At 45.1% G+C, this 27,260-nt stretch overlaps 1 protein-coding gene across 1 annotated transcript; it reads left to right on the forward strand.

Annotated features, from left to right (window-relative positions):
* Positions 1-234: 234 nt before the first annotated feature.
* PORCN (porcupine O-acyltransferase) lies at positions 235-27,260 on the forward strand. The gene is made up of 13 exons (XM_055003452.1): positions 235-365; positions 2,983-3,127; positions 3,893-4,085; positions 6,503-6,546; positions 7,930-8,111; positions 9,126-9,256; positions 16,422-16,547; positions 17,090-17,190; positions 19,330-19,406; positions 22,073-22,136; positions 22,803-22,888; positions 23,433-23,543; positions 26,194-27,260. Exons 2-13 carry the CDS (start codon positions 2,992-2,994, stop codon positions 26,293-26,295), a joined length of 1,353 nt encoding a protein of 450 aa, XP_054859427.1. The 5' UTR covers positions 235-365; positions 2,983-2,991; the 3' UTR covers positions 26,296-27,260.

Genomic DNA, 27,260 nt, shown 5'->3' on the forward strand with positions numbered 1-27,260 from the left:
TTCCAGTTCTAGCGAATGCTTTTGCAAAGTAAGGGAGAAGCACAAAGCGCGCTGGTGGGACTCGAACCCGGGAACAAAGAGAGCCAGGGAGCCTTTTCTCTTCCCCTCCGCGCTGCCCTCTTACGCCCGCCCCATTTCTTCCCTCCGATTGGCCTCGACTCTTCCTTGTCGGCATCCCCATTGGTCGCCAGGGTCGATCCTCCTCCACTTTTAAAAGGGATTATTTCCCTTCTTTCCCAACCAACCCCCTACCTCGCTTCCCCCCTTTCTCCGGCATATTTCCTTGCCTGCGTTTGGAAGGGTAAAAGAGGCGAAACTGACACGCGAACCCGGGGAAAAGGAGGGCGGTGGAGGAAACCGCATAGGTGAGTTGGTGGGAATCCGGTGCCTGTCTCTTTAAGGAGCACAGCTGGATGAACCAGAGGGAACAGCTGGCCTAAAGGGATAAAGGGTGGGGGGGGAGAGGTATGGGGGAAGGGAAAAGAGAATGCTGCTGCTTTCTCACCAGGCCCCCTGCAATGCAGGAATGCAATCTTCAAAGGATTCTCTCTCCCTAGGTCCCCATGGCTTGCTGCAGAGATTCCCTTCCTTTCTCCTGCTCCAATAATATCCGGATCGGCAAGGCAAAGGAGTTCCCACGAATACCTCCCCCCCATCCCAGAATCGAGGCCCTTAGGAAAGTGAGCCAGCGTCCTCTGGGGTTTGGCAGAGGCTGCCCCTGGGGTTTATATTCTAAACAGAGGAAGAGAAGGGAATGAATGGCTCCATGAATCAGGCATTGGTTCAGCCAAAGCTTTGCAGAGAGAGTATATCTTTTCTAAATAAGTACATCTAGAGTCCACTTACTTGCATTTCCTTCCTCATTGAATATGTGCACATGTCATAGAATCATAGGGTTGGAAGAGCCAACCCCCTGCATAATGCAGGAAATTCTCAAACTACCCCCCCCACAGCCGCAGTGACCCCAGGTCATCTAGTCCAACCCCCTGCAGAATGCAGGAAATTCTCAAACTATCCCCCCACAGCCGCAGTGACCCCAGGTCATCTAGTCCAACCCCCTGCAGAATGCAGGAAATTCACAACTACCCCCCTCCCCACTCCCAGGGACCCCTGCTCCACGTCCAGAAGATGGCAAAACACCGTCAGGATCTCTAGCCAAACTGGCCCCAAGAAGGTTGCCCCAAAGTGGCAATCGGCATTACCCTGGCATGTAAGAAAGGGCCATGATGTTGGAGCAGTGAAGGCATTTCTGACTAATGATTTTCCAGCAAGTTGCCAACAGACCTGGAGAAAAATGCCCCCCCCCAACCCTTTAATAGAGGGGGAGGTGTTATGTAGAAGTGGCCAGCTGAAGTTAACAATTACCAGCTAGTAAATATCAACTTCTATTCAAAAGATGGCATTTTCCCCCCAGGCAGTTGGCAACCTTGTTTCTCAACCAGCCTCCTACTTTTTCAGCCTTTGTGTCACAGTCAAGCCTTTATCTTTCTGTGAGCAACTTTTCATTCAGCCGTCACGTGTTTCTCACCATCTATTCCTCATCCGCTGCATCTAACCATGCCTCTGTCTTATTTCCCAATTTTTGCAGCCCTTCTTCATTTGTCATTATTCCTGCTCCAGAGCCCAGCCTATACGTAGCCTCTCATATGATCGCCTGGGGCGAGCGAAGAATTGCCTCTAAGCGATTATGCAGAGGAAGTTTTACAAAAGTTGCCGCTCTGTCTCCTTAATTTTTTTTTTAATGAACACAAATGATTCACATGTAAGTGGGCCAGTTCTGGAAGATCTCAGGAACGGAAAGATACATGCTACATAACAGCCTTAACTGCTGATGCCAAGGAATGAAACTGAGATTTTTTTGCATATAAAATGTTCTCTACACTGATCTGTAGGAGGCCCAAGGTGCTGGGAATAGAATTCCTGTATATGGACTGTACCCATCATCATTGTCATGTTGGTAGATCAAGATGGGTAGCTGTGTTAGTCTGTCTGTAGCAATAGAAAAGAGCAAGAGTCCAGTAGCACCTATAACAAAATTTGTGGTACAGTGTGAGCTTTCACGAGCCACCGTTCACTTCTTCAGATACAACTAGAATGTGAGTCTATCTGTCCTTATATCTTGGAGAGAGGAGTGTTTACAGGAGCCGAATGACAGTCGCTGGTGAGGTGAATGACAATAGCAGGCATGATTGGATAGGGTGGGTAGTGGGTGTGGAGAAATCAGCATTGGTGATGAGACAGGAAGCCTGGGTCTTGATTCAATCCAGGTGGATGCATTGTCTTGAGCTTCATTATCAGTTGCAATTCAGCAGTTTGTCCTGTTGGTAGTTTGGATTCATGGTGATACTGGAATGCCTTGCAGGAAACTGGGCATGCAAAACTAGCTAACAATCACAGTCCTAAACTCTGTGGAGTAGAAGCTTTCCGCTAGACCAGTGATCCCCAACATGGTGCCCACTGGGGGTCTCCCATTTACTTCTCTGACAAAGCATCTCTTCCTTAAAGCAGAGAGCCAATCCTTGCTTTCTTCCACCTCACTGAAGCAGATGGTGCTTCAGAAGAACACAGGAGGCTTCATCTTTGTGTTTACAAGAAGCTCCCGTTTCAAAAGAGCTGTCTCCAGTGTAGGAAAGCTTGGGACTTCTCAACATTGTGCAATTAGCCTCAGTAGCCCCGTGGCAGCCATTTTGCATAGCAGGTGTTTTATGTTTATGTCCCCCTCCATTTTCAAAATTCCAAAAGTGTCCACATACTCGACAAAATGGGGGACTCCTGAGCTCGAGCAACTGAGATGTTAAGAATGGGATTGTACGTATCCTGTGATTCTACTACTGTAGACAGAGCGAGCAATGAAACGAGTGTAGAATGCAACAGGGGGCAGATCTTACCGGGCCTTTTCTGAAGGCGGCTGTGCATGTTGGAGACCTGTCTTTCCGCTATGCTTTTCACCTCTTGGTAGCCTTTGCCTCCTACATCTTCCAGGCCGTGGCTATGGCCACGTTCACCCGTGCGGAATTCTACCAGCAGCTGCTGACGGGTTGCATGCTGCCCACCGCTCAGCAAGGTTTCGAACAGGTCTGGACGCTTCTTCTCTTGTGCCTGCTGTGTCGTCTCTTTTGGAGGCTGGGTAAGTACAGGCCGTCAACCCTTCCCTGTGACACGCTGGTCCTCCTAGGTGACTATATTCTTTTTTAAAAAATATATTATTAATAATTATTTATTTATTTTAATTGTATGCTTTTAATTGTATTTATATAATTATGTATTTTTGGAATGTGGTACCCCGTCCTGAGCCCGTGTGCAGGGAGGGTGGGCTAAATACCAAATAAAGTAAGGTAAGTAAAGTAAAGAACATAAGCAATTCTGGGGCTGACGTAGGAGCACATATTTAAAGCAGATAGTATGTAACATAGTGGTGAAGTCTATGGTCCCTAACTCATTAGCAGAGCCTCTGAAACCCCTCCCAGAATACAAAAGCCATTTTGAATAATTTGGTTTTGCATTGTTTGCAGAAAGCTAGGAGAGTGGGGGCTCTCCTGACCTCCTCGGGCAGGCCATTCCACAGTATAGGGGCCACCACAGAGAAAGCCCGTGTACGGGCTGCTGTTGATTTTGCCCATGTGCAGGGTGGCACCTGCAGGGGACCCTGTTTAGATGAGCGAAGTTGCCAGGGAGGAACGTAAGGAGGGAGGCGGTCCCGCAGGTATGCCAGCCATGAAGAGCTTTAGCTCTTGTCTTTATTGACAATGGCTCTTTCAGATGTGGTGACAAAATTGCTCGCAGGGGGCGGGGCTGAGGATATTCTCTGGGAGCTTCTCTGCAAAGAGCTGGAGGGAGAGTGTTTGGGATCTTCCTCCTCTCTGACCTTCCTCCCTCCTCTTTGCCCTCACAGCTCTGCCGTCTTACGCCAAGCACCTCAGCACCGTGGCTGGTGGCTTCTATGCCCTCTACCACTTCTTCCAGCTGCAGATGGTGTGGGTCGTGCTGCTGAGCCTTCTCTGCTACCTGGTGCTGTTCTTGTGTCGCCACTCGACCCAGCGGGGCGTCCTCCTCTCCATCACTATCCTCATCTATTTGCTGATGGGGTGAGTCAGAGGACTGGGGAGGTGGCAAGAAAGGGCATTCGCAACCACGTCGAGGGAAATGACCTTCTCTGGGAAAGATCAGGAAATGTAGTTTGAGGGACAAAGAGAAGGTAGGCTTTACTGTGTGGAGTGGTGGTGAAAGAGATGTGGATCTCCTGAGAGGTAAGAGGTAAGCAACGGAGTAAGTCTCAGCTGTTCACTAGGAATACTTATAATAATAATAATATTTGATTTCTATACTACCCTTCAGGACAACTTAATGCCCACTCACAGCAGTTACAATTATCCTCACAACATTCCCTCTTTGATGTGGGTGGGGTTGAGAGAGCTCTGAGACATATCTTACCTTACTACTGAATATCTTCCCTTTTTGTTGTTATTGAAATTATTGAAAATATTTTTTTTTTAAAAGAGAGAGAGCTCTGAGAGAGCTGTGACTGATGCAAGGTCACCCAGCTGGCTTCAAGCAGAGGAGTGGGGAATCAAACCCGGCTCTCCAGATTAGAGTCCTGCCGCTCTTAACCACTACACCAAACTGGCTGGGCCATTCTAGAAGGAGACTGGGCCAAAGAAGAGATGATGAAGTTTGTGGGGGGAGTACATTTTTGCTTAAAGATTTGTGTCCTCCTGTCACAAGCAGCATTATAACAGTTAAAACATTTCTAACAACCAGATAAAATTACTTACAGCTCATAACGTCAGAGATTACCCATTCTCACCAGCCTTTTAAATACGGTGCATTTTTATCTATTTGTTTAGAAAACTGATACCCCCTGCTCAAGGCAAGTGTGATAAAATCATTAAAAAATATAGAAATAAGTTAACAGATCATTTTTTTTAAAAGCTATTAGAATCCCAGCCATATACTGAGTCAGACCTTTGGTCTATGAAGAGCAAGATATGAGTCCAAGATTCATGATGAAGGGAGCTTTGACTCTTGAAAGTTCATACCCTGGAAATCTTGTTGGTCTTTTAAGGTGCAGTTGGACTTGAACGCAGACCAACAGGTTGACCCACCAGAAACTGCTTTATCAAGATTAGTCTTGTCTTCTCTGTCTGACAAGTACGTCTCCAGGGTCTTAAACGGAGGACTTTTGCATTACCTCCTACCGGATCCTTGTAATTGGAGGTGCCGTAGATTGAACCTGGAACGTTCTACATGCAAAGCGGATGCTCTACCACTGACACACAGCCCTTCCCCAAATAAAGCAACCCTGCATAACGTCTGCAAATGGGCCAGTCGGATGCCCTTCCGATTTCTTTGGGAGGGCAATTCCAGAAGGATGTAATTAACGATGAAAATGATCAAGATCAGGTTGTAGCCTATTTAATAGATCTGAGAGAGGAGGGGATAAATAGGATGGAGCTCTACAAGGATCTAAACTTCCGCACATGTTTATACCAGGAAAGATGGTCCTTTAGTTAAGCATAAAGCTTTCAAAGTAATAACCGAGGATTTGATTGGATCTTGGATTGGACCTAGAAGCAGGGCTTTCTGGGAAAAGAGGTGGTGGAACTCAGTGGGTTGCCCTCGGAGAAAATGGTCACATGGCTGGTGGCCCCACCCCCTGATCTCCAGACAGAGGGGAGTTGAGATTGCCCTCTGCACCGTCTGGAGATCAGGGGGTGGGGCCCTGATCTCCAGAGGATCAGGGGGTGGGGCCCTGATCTCCAGAGGTTCAAGAGGTTCCGGAACTCCATTCCACCACGTTCCAGCTGAAAAAAAGCCCTGCCTAGAAGCATACGGGTAGCCAATGAAGGTGACTTAAAATCAGAATAACGTGATAAGGCTTTTGTCAATAGACAAGCAGCTGTGTTCTGTGTTCATGAGCTGTGGAAACAAAAGATCAGAGAAGAGTAAGCCATTGAAAGGAGAGTCTGGCTAGTGGAGGAAGTCAGCCAAAACAAAGAGCCTAACCAACTTTATTGTAGCATAAGCTTTCGAGAACCACAGCTCTCTTCGTCAGATGCATCTGACGAAGAGAGCTGTGGTTCTCGAAAGCTTATGCTACAATAAAGTTGGTTAGTCTTAAAGGTGCTACTGGACTCTTTACTATTTTGCAACTACAAACTACTAACACAGCGAACTCCTCTGGGTCTAAAACAAAGAGAATACAGTTCAGTGGCAAGAGTTCGCTTTTGATGAGGAGCAGGAAGTCGTGATTAATTTGAGGTGAAAGTTGAGTTGATGGTGACGATGAAAAGAGTGGGTAGGTGTAGAAAGTCCATGGGACAGGATGGTGAAACTCTTTTGAATCGGCTAGATTCCAGTATCCCTGGTGTTCCCTCTTATTGGAATGCCCAGTGGAATGCCCAGTCTGGGGAGACTGTCAGATAGGAGAGAGAGAGTGGGGAAAGAAAAAAAGGAAGCGGATTACTGATTCACAAGGATCTCCTTCTCTTCTGACCCCTTGCAGGGAGATGCACATGGTAGACACCATGACGTGGCACAAGATGAGAGGTACGTTTTCCATGGAGTGTTTCTCTGATATGGTGCAGGCTGCGGAATGTATGTTGGGAGGGCAGGTGAGTCTGTAGGTATGGAAGAAAGTGCAGAAAGTGATTTCAGTGTCGCGTTCACATCGTTCCTTTAAAAAAATTGTGTATGTAAAATATACAGACACAATTTTTTAAAAAAAAAAACAGAACATCCATCTATTCCATCACTTATGAAATGAAACCCTGCCCTCAAGTCATAGTTGACTTATGGCGACCCCTGGTGGGGTTTTCATGGCAAGAGACTAACAGAGGTGGCTTGCTATTGCCTGCCTCTGCAACACTTGTAAGAGTGGAAAAATACATCAGATTGTATATTACCTTCATGTTGAACATCCTGGTGCGTTATAAAGAGCACCCGTTTCTCAATAAATGTATTCGTTTGGGAGTTAACACTTGGCTTTGAAAAGGGGATGGTGCATAGCAGGAGAATGGAGGTGAACTGGTGTGAACTGGAACGTCTGCATTTTTTAAAGAAAAGTGGATTCTGGTAGCTTAGGAAGTGGATGGGAGGAAGGAATGTGGACCTTAGAAAAAAATAAAGCCTTTATCTTCAACAAGAGCAAGAGAAAATTTGCAAATGATACTTATCTTTGAGTTTACATGCTTTTTTTCCTTTCCCTTGCCTTTTCCGTTTTGTCTGTATGATCTATTCTCTTTGTTAGCTGATATTTCTGGGGTTCGCTTTTGTGTCACGGTCGTTTTGTGCCTTGTTTTCTTCATTATATAAAACTCTTCATTTAAAAAAGGAAGTGGGTGGGAGGAGCCTGGAGGTCAAATTTAAACGTTGCTTTGCTGGATAATGTTAAGCAGGGCTTTTTTTCAGCTGGAACACGGTGGAACGGAGTTCCGGAACCTCTTGAAAATGGTCACATGGCTGGTGGCCCCGCCCCCTGATCTCCAGACAGAGGGGAGTTGAGATTGCCCTCCGCGCCGCCGAGTGGCGCGGAGGGCGATCTCAACTCCCCTCTGTCTGGAGATCAGGGGGCGAGGCCACCAGCCATGTGAACATTTTCTCCGAGGGCAACCCACTGAGTTCCACCACCTCTTTTCCCAGGAAAAAAAACCCTGATGTTAAGATCTACCTAGTATGACCTTTCTGTTTCCATCAGTGGCCAAAAGATGCTTTTTGGACGCCCAGAAGCAAGGCAGAGACATCGCAGCCTTCCAGTTGTTTTCCCCTGCCCTTTATTAACCTGAGACATTCTACTCATGAACATGGAGGTTCCATCGAGTTATCGTGGCTAATACTCTTTGAACATGCTTCTCCATGCATCTGTCCCTCCAAGCCGGTGCACCGTGTGAAAGTTCCACACAAACGCCGCCCTCTTTTCCCTTCTCTGCCCAGGAGCGCAAATGATTGTGGCCATGAAGGCTGTGTCGCTGGGCTTTGATTTGGACCGGGGTGAGGTGCCGTCCATCCCTTCCCCAGTGGAATTCATGGGTTATATCTACTTCGTTGGGACGGTCATCTTTGGGCCTTGGTTCCGCTTTCGCACCTACCTACAGGCCGTGGAGAGCAGGGAAATGGTGAGTGCCTTCTAGGGGGTTGTTCTTGGCACAGCAGGACAAACAAGTTCTTACATCCTGAGAAAGGACAAATTTAGGTTCTTTGATGGATCCTGAAACACTCAGTCTTTCCTGTTTTTCCTGAGATTGGTCCAAAGAATAATAACAATCATAATATTCGATTTATATACCGCCCTTCAGGATGGCTTAACACCCACTCAGAGTAGTATACAAAGTGTGTTATTATTATTATCCTCCCAACAATCACCCTGTGAGGTGGGTGGGGCTGAGAGAGCTCTGAGAGAGCTGTGACTGACCCAAGGTCACCCGGCTGGCTGCAAGCAGAGGAGTGGGGAATCAAACCCGGTTCTCCAGATTAGAGTCCTGCCGCTCTTAACCACTACACCAAACTGGCTCTCAGTGCACAGGACTTCCTTCATCATGTAGCCAAAAACTGACCAGATGACAGGTCTGAGCAAAATAACAAAACCCTTTAATGCAATGATCTAATTTGTTTGATGTAATGTCAATTGCTTTAAGATATTTAATAAGTAAACTCCTCGCGTGTTCTCTTTGAACACTGTCTGATTCAGGGGTCCCCAGCCTCTTTGAGCCTGTGGGTCCAGCTGCCGTGTCCTGTGTCCTGTAAAAGAGCTTCCCTCGACCCCAAAAGGCTGTCATAGACAGCTGCTGATCACTTACCCTGTAACTGACTGATGGATGTTTTATGAGCCGCCCATGTTGGGCCTCAACATCACAAGTGTATCATAAAACCTGCCCTCACCTGGATAGCCCAGATCTCAGAAGCTAAGCAGGGTCAACTTTGGTTAATAATTGGATGGGAGACCTCCAACAAACACCAGAGTCGCAGAGGCAAGCAATGGCGAACCACCTCTGTTAGTCCCTTGCCTTGAAAACCCCACTAGGGGTCACCATATTCACCTATGACTTGACAGTACACTCCACCACCATCATAAAACCAGTGCAGAGGGTATGCCTTAGATAATTCTGTGTTATCTTTTCCCCTCATTGTAGAGCTTCTCCTGGTTCAAGAAGGTGTGCTGGAGCAGTTTCCTCTCCCTGGTGTGTCTCATCATGTCCACTTGCATAGCCCCCTACCTCTTCTCTTACTTCATCCCCCTCTACAGCTACAAGCTGCTCAGAAAGTAAGTTGGGTGCTTGGAACAGTTGCTTTGGGCTTGGAAGTCCAAATAGGTTTCTACTGCTTTTAACTTTTTTGTTGTTTGTACAAAGCAAAACAACAATCAAACAAAAACGATGCTGGCAAATCTATACGTAAGCGTAACAGGCCTTTTTTTGCCTGTGTCTTAACTAAGCTTTGTCAGAACCGTGGCTAGATAATATCCTTACTCCAGTCTGCCTTCTGCAATTAGACAATAGTCCATTGTTTCCAAAAAGCATTTAATGAAGAAAAAGATCATTACAGTCCACTGGCCTGAATGCAATATTCAGGTTGGTACATATGCATTGTTACCAATGACTAGCAAATATTCTAGCAAATGACTAGCAAATAGCAATATTCAGGATGGTACATATGCATTGTTACCAATGACTAGCAAATATTCTAGCAAATGACTAGCAAATAGCAATATTCAGGATGGTACATATGCATTGTTACCAATGACTAGCAAAGCATGAGGTACAAAGTAACAGATCACAGATGGCCCAACCTCCCCCCCATAGTTCTCAAAACAACCCCTTTGAAGTCAGGATAGCGAAAGTTCCCAAGGCCGGTTCTTGGTGGAACGTCGGTAGCCAAAACAACCCTCTTCTGTGAGATAGCTGCCTGGGAATCTTGGCACCTGGGGAGAGAGCACTTAAACACTGAAAGGATTAAATATGGAGTCGGTTAAGCAAAAGCATACATGACAGCATTCTGAACCTGACAAGCTTCTACTACTCCAAAGGAAAGATTTATCTTTTCTTTTGGATAGAGTTTAGCAACTAGTTCTAGACCTGTCAAGCAAAATTGTTCTTTGAACCGTTTGCTTATCAGTACATTTATTCGTAAAAGGTTCTTTATTGCTTTGCCGCTTTTAGTTAAAGTACTCAGACACCTGTTAGAGTTTATTTCTTTTATTGAAAATACACTCTATTTTTTCATGAAGCAAGTAATTAAAAATATATGTGATTATTCATATAAATCCTACAAAAATAGAACACAGAAAGGCAAATAAAATTAAATTTGCTAACGTTTCCTAACTAACTTTTAAGTTTAAAATAATCAAAGTTCTTATGAAATGCATTGCAAAGATGAGAATCTCAGCTAATCTTCATGAGAGCTCTTCCAGTCAGAACTCTTAACTCATTATCGAGATTAGCATGTTTTGTAGGTTATCATATGCAAATATCTAAAATCTTTTCATGTAATAGCATAAGCAAACTATGATTGGTTTAATGCTTCATTGAATATTCATTTCTATTGTAAAACCTTCTAATTAGCCGAAACATGACGTTATAGCTAACTTGCAAAACAAAGCCATAAATCCATGAGAAATGACAGGAAAAGTTAAGATACTAGATCACTATCGTTCCAGTCTCTGATAAAGAAACATTAATCTAGATGGAGTCTGCTATTTTTAATTAGCTGTTAAAAGATTAAAGCGCACCTGTTTTAGTTACCTAACACTAAAAAAATGCATAGACAGTTCATGAAAAGTTTAAAAGTTCACCCAGAATACAAGCCGTTACTATGTATTAACTTAGTATTGATTAGTATAATGTGCTTTAATCAGGGGTCATTTCGTAGAAAAAGAGCTGGAGGAACTCATTAGCATAACTCATTAGCATATGCCACATTTCTTGCAATCACTGGAAATGTGTCATTAGTATAACTGATTTGCATATGCCACACCCCCTGACATCACCTATTCTGGCTGTTTTGGACCCAATCCTGGCCATTCAGGGCTTAAATTGGGCCCAAAATGGCAAAAAGGGGCTGAAAAGGGGCCCAAAATGGTCAGGATCAGGCCGCTGATGAGCGGGAGAGTGATCCATCACCCGTCAGAGGTCCGATCCAGGCTGTTTCGGCTCCAATCCAGGCTGAAACAGGCCCAAAATGGCCGAGAGTCAGGTGGGCGGGGCTACCTGTCATGTGATCTCTTTGGGGAACTGCCAGAACTGTGTTCCTGTGCGTTCCCCCTCGAAATGAGCCCTGGCTTTAATTTATACTATCACAACATAAGCTTCTATAAAACATCTCCCAATATCTAAAAATAAGTCCATACACAACTGTTGAAGAACTTACTAACTTAACAACATTTGAACACATAGCACATATGCTATGTGTTCAAATGTTGGTAAGTTAGTAAGTTCTTCAATCCAAAGAGTTACAGGAAGTGGCTTTTGTCTTTGCTGTAGTGTCGGTCTTTTAGCGACTGTAAAGACACAGAGGGTCCGTTTCTGTTAACCATCAGATTCCCACTACTGGTAATGGTTTTCCGGGTGAAGTAAACCGTTCAACATTGTCCAGCTTGGGGTGGGGGGTGGGGACTAATTGGAAGGTGATTTAAAACAGGGTACCTGTTTTTGTCCTTAATATCTTCAACTTCTAAAGCAGGTCTGTGCAACAATATAATACGTTTCTTAGCCTAGACAGATCATAACAGCAGAGCATTTATTAACTACCCAGCAATTCTCAAGATGTGTCTGAGAGCCAAGCTACAAGTGATGAATGACACAGGTTGGACACTTGTCAGCTTCCCTCAAGTTTTGATGGGAAATGTAGGCATCCTGGTCTTGCAGCTTGGCTCTCCGACTGCTGTCCAATTGACTTTTCAGCTGTCACTTGCCCAACATTCCACCAAGCTGCCTACATTTCCCATCAAAACTTGAGGGAAGCTGACAAGTGTCCAACCTGCGTCATTCATCACTTGTAGTTTGGCCCTGAGATACTGTGTAGAATCTGGCGGGTGGGGTGGGAGGGACATCTGTTGTTTAGGATTGCTCTACATTCTCACTTCGGACCGTAATTCTTTTATTGCTCACCATGGGATACAGAAGGCTTTCTCTTTTAAGGACCTAAAAGCCTTATCTCCTTCCTTCTGAAATGTCACTGTAGAGATAAGGCTTCAGTTAAGGAGATTGTCCGTCATATCCACAAGAGAGTTCTTGTACCTTGCAGATGATAGAAGAGCTGTGGCCTTTTAAAGGTGCGTTCATCCCTTGATGGCTGCAGCATCAGCCATTCTGGGTGTGAATTAAACCACTACAGGTCAAACCCAGAAGGTTCCTATCACTTCACACCACCTCAGTGGGGTCCATTCACACATTCATCTGTAGGTCATCAAGTGATGAGTGCCGTGTATATGTTTGAGCCAGCATTAGAGCTTGACATGTTGTAGGTGTGTGTTCGAGTGAGCTGACATTCAGGGTAGGTAAAAGACACAAGATCTTCTTCTTTTCCTTCCTCCTCTTTTCTTTGCATACTTCCCTCTTCTTTTCTACCTCAGTTCTTCAGGAACTTAGTACTTCCATTTATTTGGACTGTGGTGTCTACTTAACTGAAGACTTTTGGGTCATCTTAGAAGAGCCTTAGGTAGTCATTCACCTCGTGTGTAGATGGAAGCATCTGGAACACTGAGAAGGATTTGTTACTTTGTTCATCTTCTGAAGCTTTCTGCTCTGCTTATTCCTTAAAATTCTTCTGTTTGAAATTGTGCAGCACCACAGGATGGAGGGGGGCGTGTATGGGGGTGTTGAAACATTTAGGAGTTTCTTAACATAAGCAGCTGTGAGGCAGGGAGGAGCTCAGCAAGAAGTTGTGCCTGTCAAACTTCTCTCTGCTGCTTAGTTACAGTGCAGAAACCCTCCTCAAGAACAGATATCCTACTATATAAAAGGCAAGCCGTATTTGCGATGACTCACTTTTCATCCTTGCGCAGGTGCATTGCCGACAACTCTGGCCTCGAGGCCACTGCGAAGCGCCTGCTTGCTGCCAGGAGGGCCCCCACTGAATCAGTTTTCTAGAGCCCGTTGTATTTTTTCACACAACAGGCGTTTTTTCTAGTTTCCAATATTGTTCAGAATTATCTATGCCCTAATGTGCGCCTTCTTTCTCTTCTGTCCTACCTTTCATCTTTTCTCTCCCTCTCATTACTTTCTGTTTGGGATCCCGTCGCTGGCCACAGAAAGCGGAAAACCAGGTAACAGCCTAGATGATGTTTCTTTGGAGCCACCGTAGTCACCGTCTCATCGCTCATGCAGCTACCTTCTTTGCTTCTACACGCATCCCGTCGTTTTTGTGGCTTTCATCCATGGCAGCCCATTTGCTTCGCTACTGGCACTGTGGTGTGTGGTGGTTCCCCCCAATCTGTGACACATCGTCTTCGTACACTTCATTTTTCTCTGTGGCCCAGCAGCTGCCGTGTCCTGTGGCTTACTGGTTCACTCCTGTCGTGGCTCATTTTGTGACACAGGATGTCTGCAGAGGTCTTTCCTCTTGCTCTGTGGCCGGTGCATTTGTAGATCTTTTGTGGTCTACCCTATAGTGGCCTTCCTTCATGCTTCAATGGCATACTAGTTTCTACCTGATTTATGTCTCTGTCATTCAGTGGCTTTGGAGAAGGGCTTGTTTCTCTTTCCCTGGGTCTATGTTGTGGTGGTTTATGGCTGGCTCTGTGGCTCTCTCCCACCCCCATCTTCAGCGCTCTTCATACTTCTACTCTAAAATTAGGAACCCATGAGAACCTCCATGCATAGGGGCAGTATACCTCTGAATCTCAGATGCCAGGGTAAGACAGGAAGAAAGCCATTACCTTCTAATGATTGGCCACTGTTGAACATGGCAAGCTTGGCTAGTGAGTCTCCTTGATCTGAGCCAGCCAGGCAATGCTTATTTTCAACAAAACTATCAAATCTTAATCAAGTAACCATATTGGCACGTTGATTTAAATCTTTACAGGTTTGCACAGGAGGAAAAAAACTGGATCTAAAGAAATAAGGTTGCCTTTTGTAGATGCACACAAAGGCTCATTTTTAAAAGAAGCACCCCATTTCTCCTTTGCACAGCAGAGAATGCATCTTTCCAGATCACGCTGGCCCTCTGCTGCTTTTATAAGTGTTAAGTGATAAAATCTGCTGCTCATTTGAGGGACTTCTTTGTCGCCCATCAACCAAAATGGTTTTTTTTAATTGATTAAATGTTGTGTTGCCGTCAAGTGGATCTCACTCTGATAACTGGTTTTCCTGACCAGCACACTGTAACAGATATGGCCCTAACTCTGAGGCATCAGTTTCAAAACAAGAGAACAATTCTCCCATTAAGTTGGTTGCTATCAGACAAAACAGTCTGTAGTATATGGAGAGAGGGAACAGGCCAATTGGGTTGCTGCTAGAGGTGGGCACGAACCGAAATATGAACCAAAGTTTGTCACGATCTGGGCTGTTTTTTTGGTTCATGAACTGGCAGTTCGTCAGAGGGCATTTCTGATGAACCACAACAATTTTTAGGCCAGTTTGTTTGGGGTTCCCCCCCCCCCCGGTTTGTCACTACAGACAGCCTGGCACCGATCAATCAGTTTCCTAGGCAACAGGGGGGATGGGCTTTCTGCAGACCTTCTGCTGCCCCGGAAGTGATGTATTCATGAACCGAACGAATCGGTTCGTGAACCGGTTCATGCCAGTTTGTGGTTCGTGAAATGCAATGAACTGCCATTTTCCCGGTTCGTGCCCATCTCTAGTTGTTGCTTTATTTTACCTGGTAAGGTTTCCTGTGGCTTGAACAGCTCCAAATCCCACATGCTTTTGTCTTTAGCATAGAGATGGAATGATGGGACAAAACATCTACCATGGTGAAAGGGGCAAAGTTCCAAAGCCATCCAATCTCCAACAAATGTCCTCCTAGACTGCATAGAGATGGGATGGGAATGCTCTCATTGACCGAATCAATTCATGAAGGAGCAGAGACTGTGAAAGACAGATGAATGTCCAGTGTTTTTCCAGCCTCATAGGATGGCTAAGTGGGGACCCAGTTTGAGCTCTGCGAGTTCTCAAGTCATGTAGCAGGCAAGGAATGTCTAGGGAAGAGTTAGTCCTTGGATGGGAGTCTTCTATGTTGGGTCATTCCAAACCCTGGCTGTTCTCTTGTTGGCATTCTGCTCACAGGCCAAGATTTCTTGGCTTTGGCCAGACTTTTCTGTTGGTGACAGAAAGACTCGTGCACCACACTCTCACCAGATTTATCCTGGGTGGGATAAAGTTGGGGGGTAGTTGGTTAGATTTTCAAGGGATCTGACATTCCAAAACAGTCACTGACAGGAAGTAATTCCCACTTCAGCATTTTTAAGTTGTGTGTAATATCCAAACATTCATGATATGAATAAGACGTTCATAAGAATGTGATAACATTAAAATATATGTTTATGGAAGTCCAGAAAGTCCTCTTTCCAGACAAAGGAATGACCCATCTAGTAAATTTTGCTCCCCCTTCCCTTAGCTCCTGTCCTCTTTACCTGGTTTGCTTTAACACAGCAATGGCAACTGTTAGACGTGGCGGGTGGGCCTACCAGAAACATGGCAGTTGCATCCACCCTCTCTTGAATGTAAGTATTTCAGAGGGTGACACACAAGCAAAGGGATACAGATCTCAAGCCCTGTGATAATGCTGTAATCTGACCCATAGAGACTGCAGAAAATAGAAAATAAACATCCAAGTCTTGGTTACAGGATGAACCAGACGGTGGGTGGGGCCACGTGCATTGTTCCCCAATCATAATTCTGCCCCTAGGAAAGTTGATGCCGGCGACCTATGGCAATGGAGCACTTTTGTATACATTGCCCAACTTCTTCTTCCTTGGCCAGCCATGCAAAATGGCTTCAGAGCCTGAATTTCCCTGCCATTAGCTACTAAATAATCCTGCTGAGTTTTTCCCTAAGATTTGACCTTGTATTTCACATGCACTTCTGAGACTATTTTTGCAACCCTGACGGCTAGAAAATTGCCTTTTCTTATCAGTTCTGCACTTGCACAGTGCCGCAGAGCCTGCCCTGCCCTGCTTTTATTCAATGTGAATCAAAACTGTGCAAAATACAACCAAACGATGCAGCTCTTTGTGCCTCCCCCCCCCCCCCGCGATATTTCTGTGGTTCTGTCTGGGGAAAAAAATACTCTGGTACTCCATGCTCCTACTGATCTCTGTCTTATCCTCTCGCTGTTGGTCCTTTCTTTCTTCCCTGCTTTCCCACTGTGCCAGGAGCTCCATGTTAAGGTGAGTCTTTGCGGGACTTTAGTTTTCTGCTGTCTTAAGGTGGGGGGGATGTTTGCCAAGATTCAACAGAGTCGAATCCTGACTCCCTGCTCTTACAACACAGGTGGCTCCGGGCATATGAAAGCGCCAGTTCTTTCCACTTCAGCAACTATTTTGTAGGCTTTCTCTCTGAAGCGACAGCCACATTGGCAGGGGCCGGCTTCACAGAGGAGAAGGATCATTTGAAATGGTGAGCGACGCTCAAGAAAGGGAGTAACCTGGGACGCTGTCCTCCTAAAACGCTGAAATTCCCCATGTTGCCATTTCAATGAATTGGGGGATTTGGGGAAAAAAATGTAACGGATTTGCATTGTCTGTCGGGAGTAGACATGGGCACGAACGGGAAAAAAACCCCGAACACCCTGTTCGTCATTCGGTGCCATCCGCGAACAACAAACATGAACTGTTCCCGGACATGTTCATTGTTTGTTGTTGGCCAGAACCCCCACGGCTGCCGAAGGCAACGAACCCCCACGGCTGCCGAAGGCAACGAACGAGGCTTGCAATGATCACCTGTTCGGTTAGGATGGAGCCTCACGAACAGCTTGTTCGAGAGGGATTTTTTTCTGTTTGTAATGCTGTTCGTGCCCATGTCTAGTTGAGAGGGGGGAATTGGTTCAGGCGAGGTCATTCTAAGCAAGATACGCACCTCTTCTAGGCCTGAGCCACGAAGCTCAGGATTCCTTCTCTATATCCTACCCAGTGTGATTTTTTCTTCCTGCCTCTTTTCAGGGATCTAACAGTGTCTCGCCCCCTGAATGTGGAACTGCCCCGTTCTATGGTGGAAGTGGTCACCAGTTGGAATCTGCCTATGTCCCGTTGGCTGAACACCTGTAAGGGCTTTTATGTCTCTGTTATTAGTTAATAGTGGGGTGGCTTTAGAAACATGCTACCTTCCAAGGGTGGAATGACATAGTATAGCCCGGTCTTGTCAGATCTCAGAAGCTAAGCAAAGTTGGAACTTGGATGAGGGACCTCTAAGGAAGACCTGGTTTATGTGGAGGAAGGCAATGGCAAACCACCTCTGCTCACCCTTTGCCTTGAAATCTCCATGAGGGGTTGCCGTCAGTTGGTTGCAACTAGACAGCACACACACACACACCTTGAGAGGATCAGCCTTGGATAGCTGTGCCTCATATATCTGGTAACATTTCCTTTTCAATGAACTTTAGAGGTGCAGGATCCAATATAGTGGTGCTTCTCAACTAGCGGTACATGTACCACCAGTGGGATGCAGAAGTACTTTTGGTGGATCAAGATGGGTAGCCATGTTGGTCTGTCTGTAGCAGTGGAAGAGAGCAAGAGTCCAGTAGCACCTATAAGACTAACAAAATTAGTGGTAGGGTATGAGCTTTTGTGAACCACAGCTCACTTCTTCAGATACAGATGATATGTGTGTATCTGAAGAAGTGAGCTGTGGCTCACAAAAGCTCACACTCTACCACTAATTTTGTTATTCTTATAGGTGCTACTGGATGCTTGTTCTCTTCCACTACTTTAGGTGGATCGTGGGATTTTTATAACAATTACTAAGAATTTGCTCTCCCTCAATCTCTGTGTCCGTCTGCAAGGGTGACGCACCGACTTCTGCCAACCCTACCTACAAGGGGACTATCTATCTTTCAAGGATCTTTTGAGATCTCACCAGATTGGGTTATATCATACCACCTTCTCTCTCCACCTCCATAGCAGACGCATAATCATTGCCTCCTCAGGGCACACAAACTTCTGGCTCTCTCTCTGGCAAAGGAGAGGAAGTTGTAGAGCCTCCAGCTCTCCTCAGATCTTTGCGTTTTTGCGGTGTGGGAACGGAATGGGAGTAGGACAGATTCGGGGAGAGAGGTTACAACACGAGCCTGGTACAGATGTGATGGAGGGAGAGCTGGCCGCTCAGTGATCACGTGGTGGCAGGAGTGGAACCAAAGCACTTTTGGACACTCTCCATAGAGTATGTCAACAGATGGGTTGTCGAAGGAGCAGGGGCAAACCCCAGCCAGTAGCATCTCTCTTGCTGTCACCTGCTAGTTGCTTCTGTGCTCAGCTTATAAGCTTCCTGGCTAGATAGTACTGGAAGCAGAATGCTAGATAAGATGGATCTTTATCTAGTTGCTATTATATTTGTACATGTGGGATCTCTGGCAAGTGCTTCCCACCGCTCCAGCAGGGTGATTTACATATGGAACACTTAGGAGTGAACTTAATTGGAACAACTTATTGATGACATAGCACTATAATCCAGCCTTCTGGAGCTCTTTGATGTCTATGGACTTACGCAATAACTGTAATTTTGTAACAAAATATTTACAACGTACGTATTATTCAGCATGAGCACCTGATTGTAACTTAACAGTCAGGCATATTACAATTAGAACTGGCAACTTAGTGCAATAATTATGTTCATCTGTTGGGTATACTCTTGGCACAAGCGCTTTGAGAAAGATTTCGTGGGAGGTAGATAAAGCGATGTAAGGAGACTTTATTCTGCTATCATTATTAAGAGCATACAAACTGAATGTGTCATATGAGTCAAAAAAGGACTGTTCTGTGATAGCCAAATTCAATTGTCTTTAATTACACCCATTTTCTTGATTGCTATGCTTAGTTAGGTTTCGCTGTTTTTTTTCCCCTTGGATATGCATCGGTGGCAACCGGGAAAGAGATCTTGGCACTGCCATCTCTTGGCAAGGTGACCAAAAGATGTAATCTGTGCTAGTAAGAGTGATATCCGTTCACAACCTGTTCAATGAAGGTCCAAGTGAATTCGTTGCAGTCGTGCTATTGGGGGTGGAGCAAAACAAGGAAAGTGCTTAGATAGCCAAATCTTGATAATGGATTACCTAAGAACAGGGCGATATTTTTTATTTTTAGTATTAGTGTTATTTTTTTTCTTTCATTTTTACATCTCGGTAGAGGATTCTGGAAAGAGGCGAGGCGTAAGAGGCTGCCCAGTCACTAACATATTCTGTTTCCAGATGTCTTTAAGAGCTCCCTGAAACTGGGCACCTTTTCGGCAATCATCGTAACCTATGCTGCAAGCGCCCTCTTACATGTGAGTATCTCATGTATACAGTCTATAAAAGCCAACTCCTGGGTGCCATCGCTTGGTCACATCCTATTGTGACCCAAAAATGTAATCTATGCTGGCAGGAGCCATTCCACCTCACTCTCTATTTAGTTACTTATCCTACCATTCATCATGACTCAAGGTGGCTTACAAGTGACCATTTAAAAACTTACATGTCAGACTATGGAATCCCAGTTATCCAGAGTTCGTCTCTCCCCTTCTGCAAGAAGCACAACGTTTCTTGATTCCAAAAGGTTTATTGAAAGACTATGCTCAGTATACAGGGGTCCACACTCCAAAGGCTGAAGGCCCTTGGCTGAACGAAAGCTTTGTTGAGAATGACACATGAAATGAAAGTAACAACATGGTTGTTGTGGGTTTTCCGGGCTGTATTGCCGTGGTCTTGGCATTGTAGTTCCTGACGTTTCGCCAGCAGCTGTGGCTGGCATCTTCAGAGGTGTAGCACCAAAAGACAGAGATCTCTGTGACACTGAGAGATCTCTGTCTTTTGGTGCTACACCTCTGAAGATGCCAGCCACAGCTGCTGGCGAAACGTCAGGAACTACAATGCCAAGACCACGGCTATACAGCCCGGAAAACCCACAACAACCATCGTTCTCCGGCCGTGAAAGCCTTCAACAGTACAAAGTAACAACAGTTCAAACACCCATTCTCAGCCTCCCCCCTTAGTCCTGTCTGCGAAGGCATGAGAAGATGAGGACATCAAGGTCGTTGGCTGGAACGGGCTGATAAGGACTCTTCGCTTCCATGGATATATGCGGCCTGGGTACCATCTGGGCCTAGAGGGAGGAAAACTAAACAACTACAGATTATAGCATGTTAAAATGGCGTGACTCTGGCTAGAAAACTGACAAGAATACTGACACTCTGACATTACAGAATAAAATAAAAGCACAAACCACCACCAACCAAAAGATACCTGCTGACTATGCTGTTGGGGGAAACTTTTATTACCTCTGTTTGCCAGTTACGAGGTCCCCCTTCTCTCCTTGCCTGAATAATATATCAAGGCTTCAAACTTGGTGATCTTAGAAGCGGAACAGGTTTATTTTGAGAAGTTCTCAAATATGCCTGATGTACACATGCTCTTACAGCAGGGTGCATGCTAAAAAAACAAGCAGCACTTACATTTATACCATCACACAGGCATGATGCAAATAAACAACAATTTCTGACAGGACAGAGGATTATTGCAAGAATATATAAACAATCAAGTGAATGTCTCGTGATTTGGAACATGATAGATTGACAGGTCGAGATTATGTTTCCTTTCAGGTCATGTAACGTAACTGTCCGTGGTTATCGCTACATTGCTGTGGAAAAACATCCCCAAGGCTGAGAACAGGGCAGGAAGGAAACATATGTAGCCTTCACTTGTTCTCAGAGTGCAAACTGACTGTACACAGCAAGGGCTTCGTGTTATTACAACCAAAATACAGAATGGATCGAGGGGGAATAAGCACACAGAGAGAAGAGTTTTATTCAAAAGTTGTTTCCTGCTGCCCCAGAAGGTCGGACCAGAACCAGAATCAAAGGAGTTTTCGGCTAAACATTGGGAAGAACTTCCTGACAGTTAGAGAGGTCCCTCAGTGGAACAGGCTTCCTCGGGAGGTGGTGGGCTCTCCTTCTTTGGAGGTTTTTAAGCAGAGGCTAGATGGCCATCTGACAGCAGTGCTGATTCTGTGAACCTGGGCAGACCATGAGAGGAAGGGCAGGAAGGGTAACGTCAGTGCTTAGTTCTTATGGTCCCTTCTTACATGCCCAGGGTAATGCCAATCGCCACCTTGGAGTCAGATAGCAATTTCCCCCAGGCCAGTTTGGCTCTAGTTGATGCCACAAGGGCTATCCAAAGCCGGGAGACAACTAACAAGCGGCAACTGTAGCCAGGGAGACGTACGGGATGGTCCTATGGACCTAATGGAAAAGTGCACTTGTTGCAGTCAGGCTATCCTTGCTTCCCCCACGCACAAGAGCAAGTTTTGTGTAGTGATTGAGGTGCTGGACTAGGATCTGGAAGGCCCGGGTTTAGATTCCTGCTCGCCATGAAACTCACTGGGTGATCACTTCCTTAGTCAGCTACTCACTTCCCCAGCCTACTGCACAGGGTTGTTGTAAAAGTAAAATGGAGAAGTATGTTGCCTTAGCTTTTTGGAGAAAGATTGAGAGAAACGTAGTAAATAAATCTCTAAATTGAGCGACAGGCAAATTTCAGTTACACTGACTTCAAAGCAAATATGTTTCCTATTGCAGCAATTAGCTAAAAGCAGGGTTTTTTTTCAGCTGGAATGTGGTGGAATGGAGTTCCGGAGCCTCTTGAAAATGGTCACATGGCCGGTGGCCCCGCCCCCTGATCTCCAGACAGAGGGGAGTTTAGATTGCCCTCTGTGGAGGGCAATCTAAACTCCCCTCTGTCTGGAGATCAGGGGGCGGGGCCACCAGCCATGTGACCATTTTCTCCGAGGGCAACCCACTGAATTCCACCACCTCCTTTCCTAGAAAAAAAGCCCTGACTAAAAGGACCCTGACTTGGAAATAAGAGCCATCCAAGCGAATGGGGTTTACATCCAAATAAACGTACTTAGCTGTTTGTAAGCTTCCTCTCAGAGTTCCCCCCTTCCTCTTCCTCCCAGGGGCTGAGTTTTCACCTGGCTGCTGTGCTTTTATCACTTGGCTTCATCACTTACATAGAACATGGTGAGTCTTGACTGTGTTTCTGCTGGGGAGGAATTTCTTTTTTCTTTTCTTTTTTAAATTATAAATGCAAAACCCATAAAAATAAAAAAGCAACTAGAAGATAGAAAGAAGGAAAGGAAGAAAGAGAAAGAAAACGGCGGTGGCTACAAAAACGTTATTGGTAAATCTATGTATGAGTATGTATGTTATGTGCCATCAAGTCACCTCCAACCTAAGGCGACCCTATAAATGAAAGACCTCGAAAACATCCTATTATTAACAGACTTGTTCAGAACCTGCAAACTGGAGTCAAGTCATCTCGTTTTAGGTCTTCTTTTCCTACTGCTTTCCACTTTTCCTAGCATTATTGACTTTTCCAGAGAATCTTGTCTTCTCCTGATGGGACCAAAGTACGATAGCCTCAGTTTTGTCACTTTAGCTTCTAGGGAGAATTCAGGCTTGATTTGATCTAGTGTCCACTTATTTGTCTTTTTGGCTGTCCATGATACATGGTAGTAAAGAGTCCAGTAGCACCTTTAAGATTAACCATAGCATAAGCTTTCGAGAACCACAGCTCTCTTCTTTATTGTAGCATAAGCTTTCGAGAACCACAGCACAGTTTGTTTTTGGGCTTGGGCACAGACCTTAAAATACCTTGACTTGTGTATATGTGTGGGTTTCCCCTAGTTCTTCGGAAGCGTCTGTCGGTCATATTCAACGCCTGCATACTCTCTAAGAAGTGCCAGCCGGGGTGTTCGCATCACCACACCACAGTGAGTTCGGTCACAAATGCCAAGGGTCAAAGGATACTGTTGGTCTAGCAGTTCTTCTAGCCAGTACTGCCTTCCCTGGGATCCCAAATGTTTGGGCAGAGAGCAAGTACGGTATAGTGGTTAGAGCAGAAAAGAGCAAGAGTCTAGTAGCACCTGTAAGACTAACAAATTAGTGGTAGGGTGTGAGCTCTTGTGAGTCACAGCTCACTTCTTCAGATACCAATGGTTAGAGTGTCGGACTAGAATCTGGGAGACCCAGGTTTGAATCCCTAAACTACTATGGAAGCTTGTTGGGTGACCTTGGGCCATCAGTCTCTCACAACCTAGCCTACCTCATAGGGATGTTGTGAGGATAAAATGGAGCAAAAGAGAATTATGTAAGCCAGTTTAGGGAGAAAGGCAAAGTATAAATGAAGTAAGTACATATTTCCCAGCCTGGCCTCCTGAAATCCTTTTCCCCGTCAATTGTTGAGGATGATAGTGAGGAAGTTACGCACTCTGGGGTCTGATGCAGGGAAAACCCTCTTCATGTCTTCTTCCACAGGATTTTTGGGTTCGCCTCCTCAACTTGCTCTTTGGGGTGCTAGCGGTGTTTCACCTGGCCTACCTCGGCTCGTTGTTTGACATGGACGCTGATGACTCCGTGGAAGAGCAGGTAAGGTTGACGGTGGTAGGGAAAAGATAGCTACTTCCGGCCACGCTTAGGAGCTGCGTTGGCCATGTTTTTAGGAGCACCAATGAAGAGGCAAGTAATCAAATAGATAGCACCTGGAATCCTGAGGAGATCGGCTGCTACAGCTGTCTCCCCGCTCACTGCAACTTCAGTGCCTGCTCCTTTAGCTGTTATATAGCATCTCAAGCGGTAACCAAGATATGAAATGTGGTTGCCAACCTCCAGGTGGTGGCTGGCGATCTCCTAGAATAACAACTAATCTCCAGCTGACAGAGTTTAGTTCCCCTGGAGAAATTGGAGGGTGGACTCTATGGCATTATTCTCTGCTGAGGTCCCTCCCCTCCTAAATCCCATCCTTTCCAGGCTCCATCCTCAAAATTCCCAGAAATTTTACAACCTGGATCTGGCAACCCTAATATTTTCATATCTTTCGGTTGAGCAGAAATGAAAAATTATGGACTTATTTTTTTTTAACTGTTTAATTTAAAAAAGAGGCCTCCTCACCCACCCGGAAGTGTTTCTCCATCTCAGTGGACAAGCCCAGTTGGCTCTGATTTCCAAAATGTGCCCACTGCACTGTACCTCTTCTGGATCAGAGTCCACAATAAGGGATTTAAGAAGAATTGGGGAGGGAAGAAGAGAGGGGAACCCATGAGGGCTCTTTGTTGAAGTCTGAGTAGAAGAAAGGTCACCAAACCAGTGCTGGGAGAAGGTGTACAGATTTTATACTCAATCTGTCCCTCAAGTAAGGATGTGTTTCCTTGGCCATGGGCAGGTTCCCTGTCATTCCGCACACATCAGAGACTTCAGAGCCAAACTACAAGTGACAAATGACACAGGTTGGACAGTTGTTAGCTTCCCTCAAGTTTTGATGGGAAATGTAGGCAGCTTGGCGGAATGTTGGACAAGTGACAGTTGAAAAGTCCATTGGACAACAGCCGGAGAGCCAAGCTGCAAGACCAGGATGCCTACATTTCCCATTAAAACTTGAGGAAAGCTGTCATTCATCACTTGTAGCTTGGCCCTTTGTCACAGAAGTGATATTAAAACTTATGTCTGAGGTGTCGGCTGTAGAATTGAGGCTGAAAAAAATTCCTTAATATTGAAAGTACGTTAGGCAAAAGGGTTCTAGCCCCATCTCCTCTGTGGCACACCAGCTTTTGTGAAAGAAACTTTGTGTGGAAGAATATTCAGTTATATTGATGATGTGGGTTCCCCTCCTCAGGAAACACAAGGCCCAAGAAAGCTACTTGCCTCTATCAGTGTTGCCTGGTAGTATATCATCTTCCCTATGTAGTTTAAGGTCACTCTTGCTCTTTGGGGTCATTTTGGTAAAGGATAACCTGTATTTGTGATTCATTAGTCTCTTTTTTAAATGAATTCTTTGATGATACTTACGAGAAATAAAAGCATGCTGAAACATCGAGAAAAAATATCCTAAAACAAAACAGAGGCAGGACATTGTCATTCAAAGATCCATAAAGAACCGTAAACACAGATGCACAGAATATACATATAAGGAATCCTAAAAGAGATGATTAGTGATTAAAGTTCTCCTGTTAGAACTGGGTGAGAGCAGGAGTTGAGCAAATTTTTCTGAGGAGAGCATTCCGCGAGATGGGTGGCCACAACTGAAAAGGCCCAGTTCCGAGCCACAGTCCCAGCTTGTACGTATCGCCTCTATTTAAAGCGTTAGTCATAACCTTTAAAACTCTCAATGGCCTGGTCCTAAATGAAAACAAAGATGACAGAGCAAGAAAACTTTGGGTGATCTTGGAAGTCGGGAAGCAATGTATGGAAGAAGATAGTCCATGCAGGGACCAGACTAGTTAGATCTTTATTACCTGGTTATTACCTTTTAATCAGCACCTTGGAGTCAGAGCAGGAGAGCTCAGATGGCGTAACTTGTTTTTTGCAACCTGTAATAAATGAGCTGCAGCTTCCAGACATAAGGAGTCTATTCTAGTAATTCCTGAACTCACAGCTGTGAGTTGTGAGGCTGGAATCCAGGAGAAAATAGGGCAATTTATTTACCAAGCGACTGGTTGTTGCCTCCATGGGTCCAGAAGAATCTCCGGACTGTAGGCAGAGTGTGATCATGTCGAAAGCAGGGTAAACACCCTATCTCTGTGTCCCAAGTCTATCCATCCCCTTAAAAATGTTATGTTTTACCTTCATTAAGCATCCATTTCCAGTGAGTGAGCCCTCCTTCCTGCCCAATGTTTTAATTTTTGAAAATATTTTTGGATGTATTTTATCTCTGCTTTTAATTGTTTTAATGATGTGTGTGTGCTTGGTTTTAGTGGTTTTTAAATATGGGTGTAAATATGAGCCACCATCTGTTTTATTTTCTGAATGGTATGTCTATTTATGGTTTTAAAGCTATTTTATTGGAAATTTTAAAATGATGTTAATCCGCTCTGAGTCTGTTCGCGGGGAGAGTGGATTATGAATGAACGAACGAACGAACAAATGAACGAATGAATGAATGAATGAACGAACGAACGAATCTATCTCTCTATTATGTATGTTTTTACTTTGTTAACCACCTTGGGGGCCTTTATGAGGGCAGGAAGGCGGAGTATAACTTTTGTAGAATAAATAAAACGTGTGACTGTTTTCTCCCTTCCAGGGCTATGGCATGTCTTATACTATCCAAAAGTGGTCCGAGCTGAACTGGGCCAGCCACTGGGTGACCTTTGGGTGCTGGGTCTTCTACCGGCTCATCAGCTGAACTTTGACCTCTGTGCAGACTTGAGGAAATGGAGCAGGAGGGCAAAAGGAGAGGTGGAGCTCAGGACCCGCCTTTCACGCCAAGAAAACTGGATGCTGCCAAGGACTTGAACACTCCGGATGCTGCCTGATCCTTTTCCTTATGGGACCCACTTATTCAGGGAAGGGGTCTGTAGCTGGGGGTGACCTTAGGTAAATCCTGACCCATTGCCCTCAAAAGGAAGTAAATTAGGTCAAAGAAAGGACTGCTGAGAGAGAGAGAGAGAAAGAGAGAGTTCTCTTTCCTCTCTACCAAATGACTACCTGGGGAAACAGCACCCCATACCGCTTGGAAAATTTTTGCCTCGCCTTGGGAATTTCCTTTATTAGCAATCTGTGGCAACTACACCAGCTCTTCTTTTATGTCGCCGTATGATCAAAACGGTCTCCTCCTCTTAATTCAATGCATGCTCTCTTATTCCTTTCTTCTCTCTTGTTGCTCAGCGTGTGGCCTGCAACCACGGTTTTCCTTACACCTCTCATTTTTGCCGGGATTGGTCTTTTGTTGTGACTCGCTGCTCATTAGCCTGTTGGAATGTTTATCTTTTAAAATGTATACAGGGTTTTAAACATCCCTAGTTTGGAAGGTAGGGCAAGGCAACTCTTCACCGACCCTGCCGTCCTGCATGCAAAATAAATGTATGCAAATCCAGCAGTTTTGCATAATTTATTTTGTTTCCAAGATCCCTGCGTTCGACGCATCCAAAATTTTTGTTAAGGGCAGAAAAGAAGAAAAGGATATTGAGCACATGGCTAGGGGAGGTGAAAAGGCAAACCCTATCCATGCAGAAAAGCAAATTGCTATCAGAGCACTGAAATTCGACCCATTCCAACCGCTGGAATGCTTGCTGCAAAATATTCTTTGTTTGCAGTGTGTAGACTAGAAAATCGCTCCATTTTTTTTCTAAATTAAAGCTGAAATGCTCA

The sequence above is a fragment of the Eublepharis macularius genome, chromosome 19 (genome assembly GCF_028583425.1).
Source record: "Eublepharis macularius isolate TG4126 chromosome 19, MPM_Emac_v1.0, whole genome shotgun sequence".
Taxonomy (NCBI): Eukaryota; Metazoa; Chordata; class Lepidosauria; order Squamata; family Eublepharidae; genus Eublepharis; species Eublepharis macularius.

Excerpts from the sequence above, each read along its gene's own strand:
- PORCN (XM_055003452.1), top strand. The coding sequence starts at position 2,992 with ATGGCCACGTTCACCCGTGCGGAATTCTACCAGCAGCTGCTGACGGGT. Across the intron at positions 16,548-17,089 it reads GAGAAGGATCATTTGAAATG|GGATCTAACAGTGTCTCGCC; the intron begins GTGAGCGACGCT and ends GCCTCTTTTCAG. Across the intron at positions 23,544-26,193 it reads ATGACTCCGTGGAAGAGCAG|GGCTATGGCATGTCTTATAC; the intron begins GTAAGGTTGACG and ends TCTCCCTTCCAG.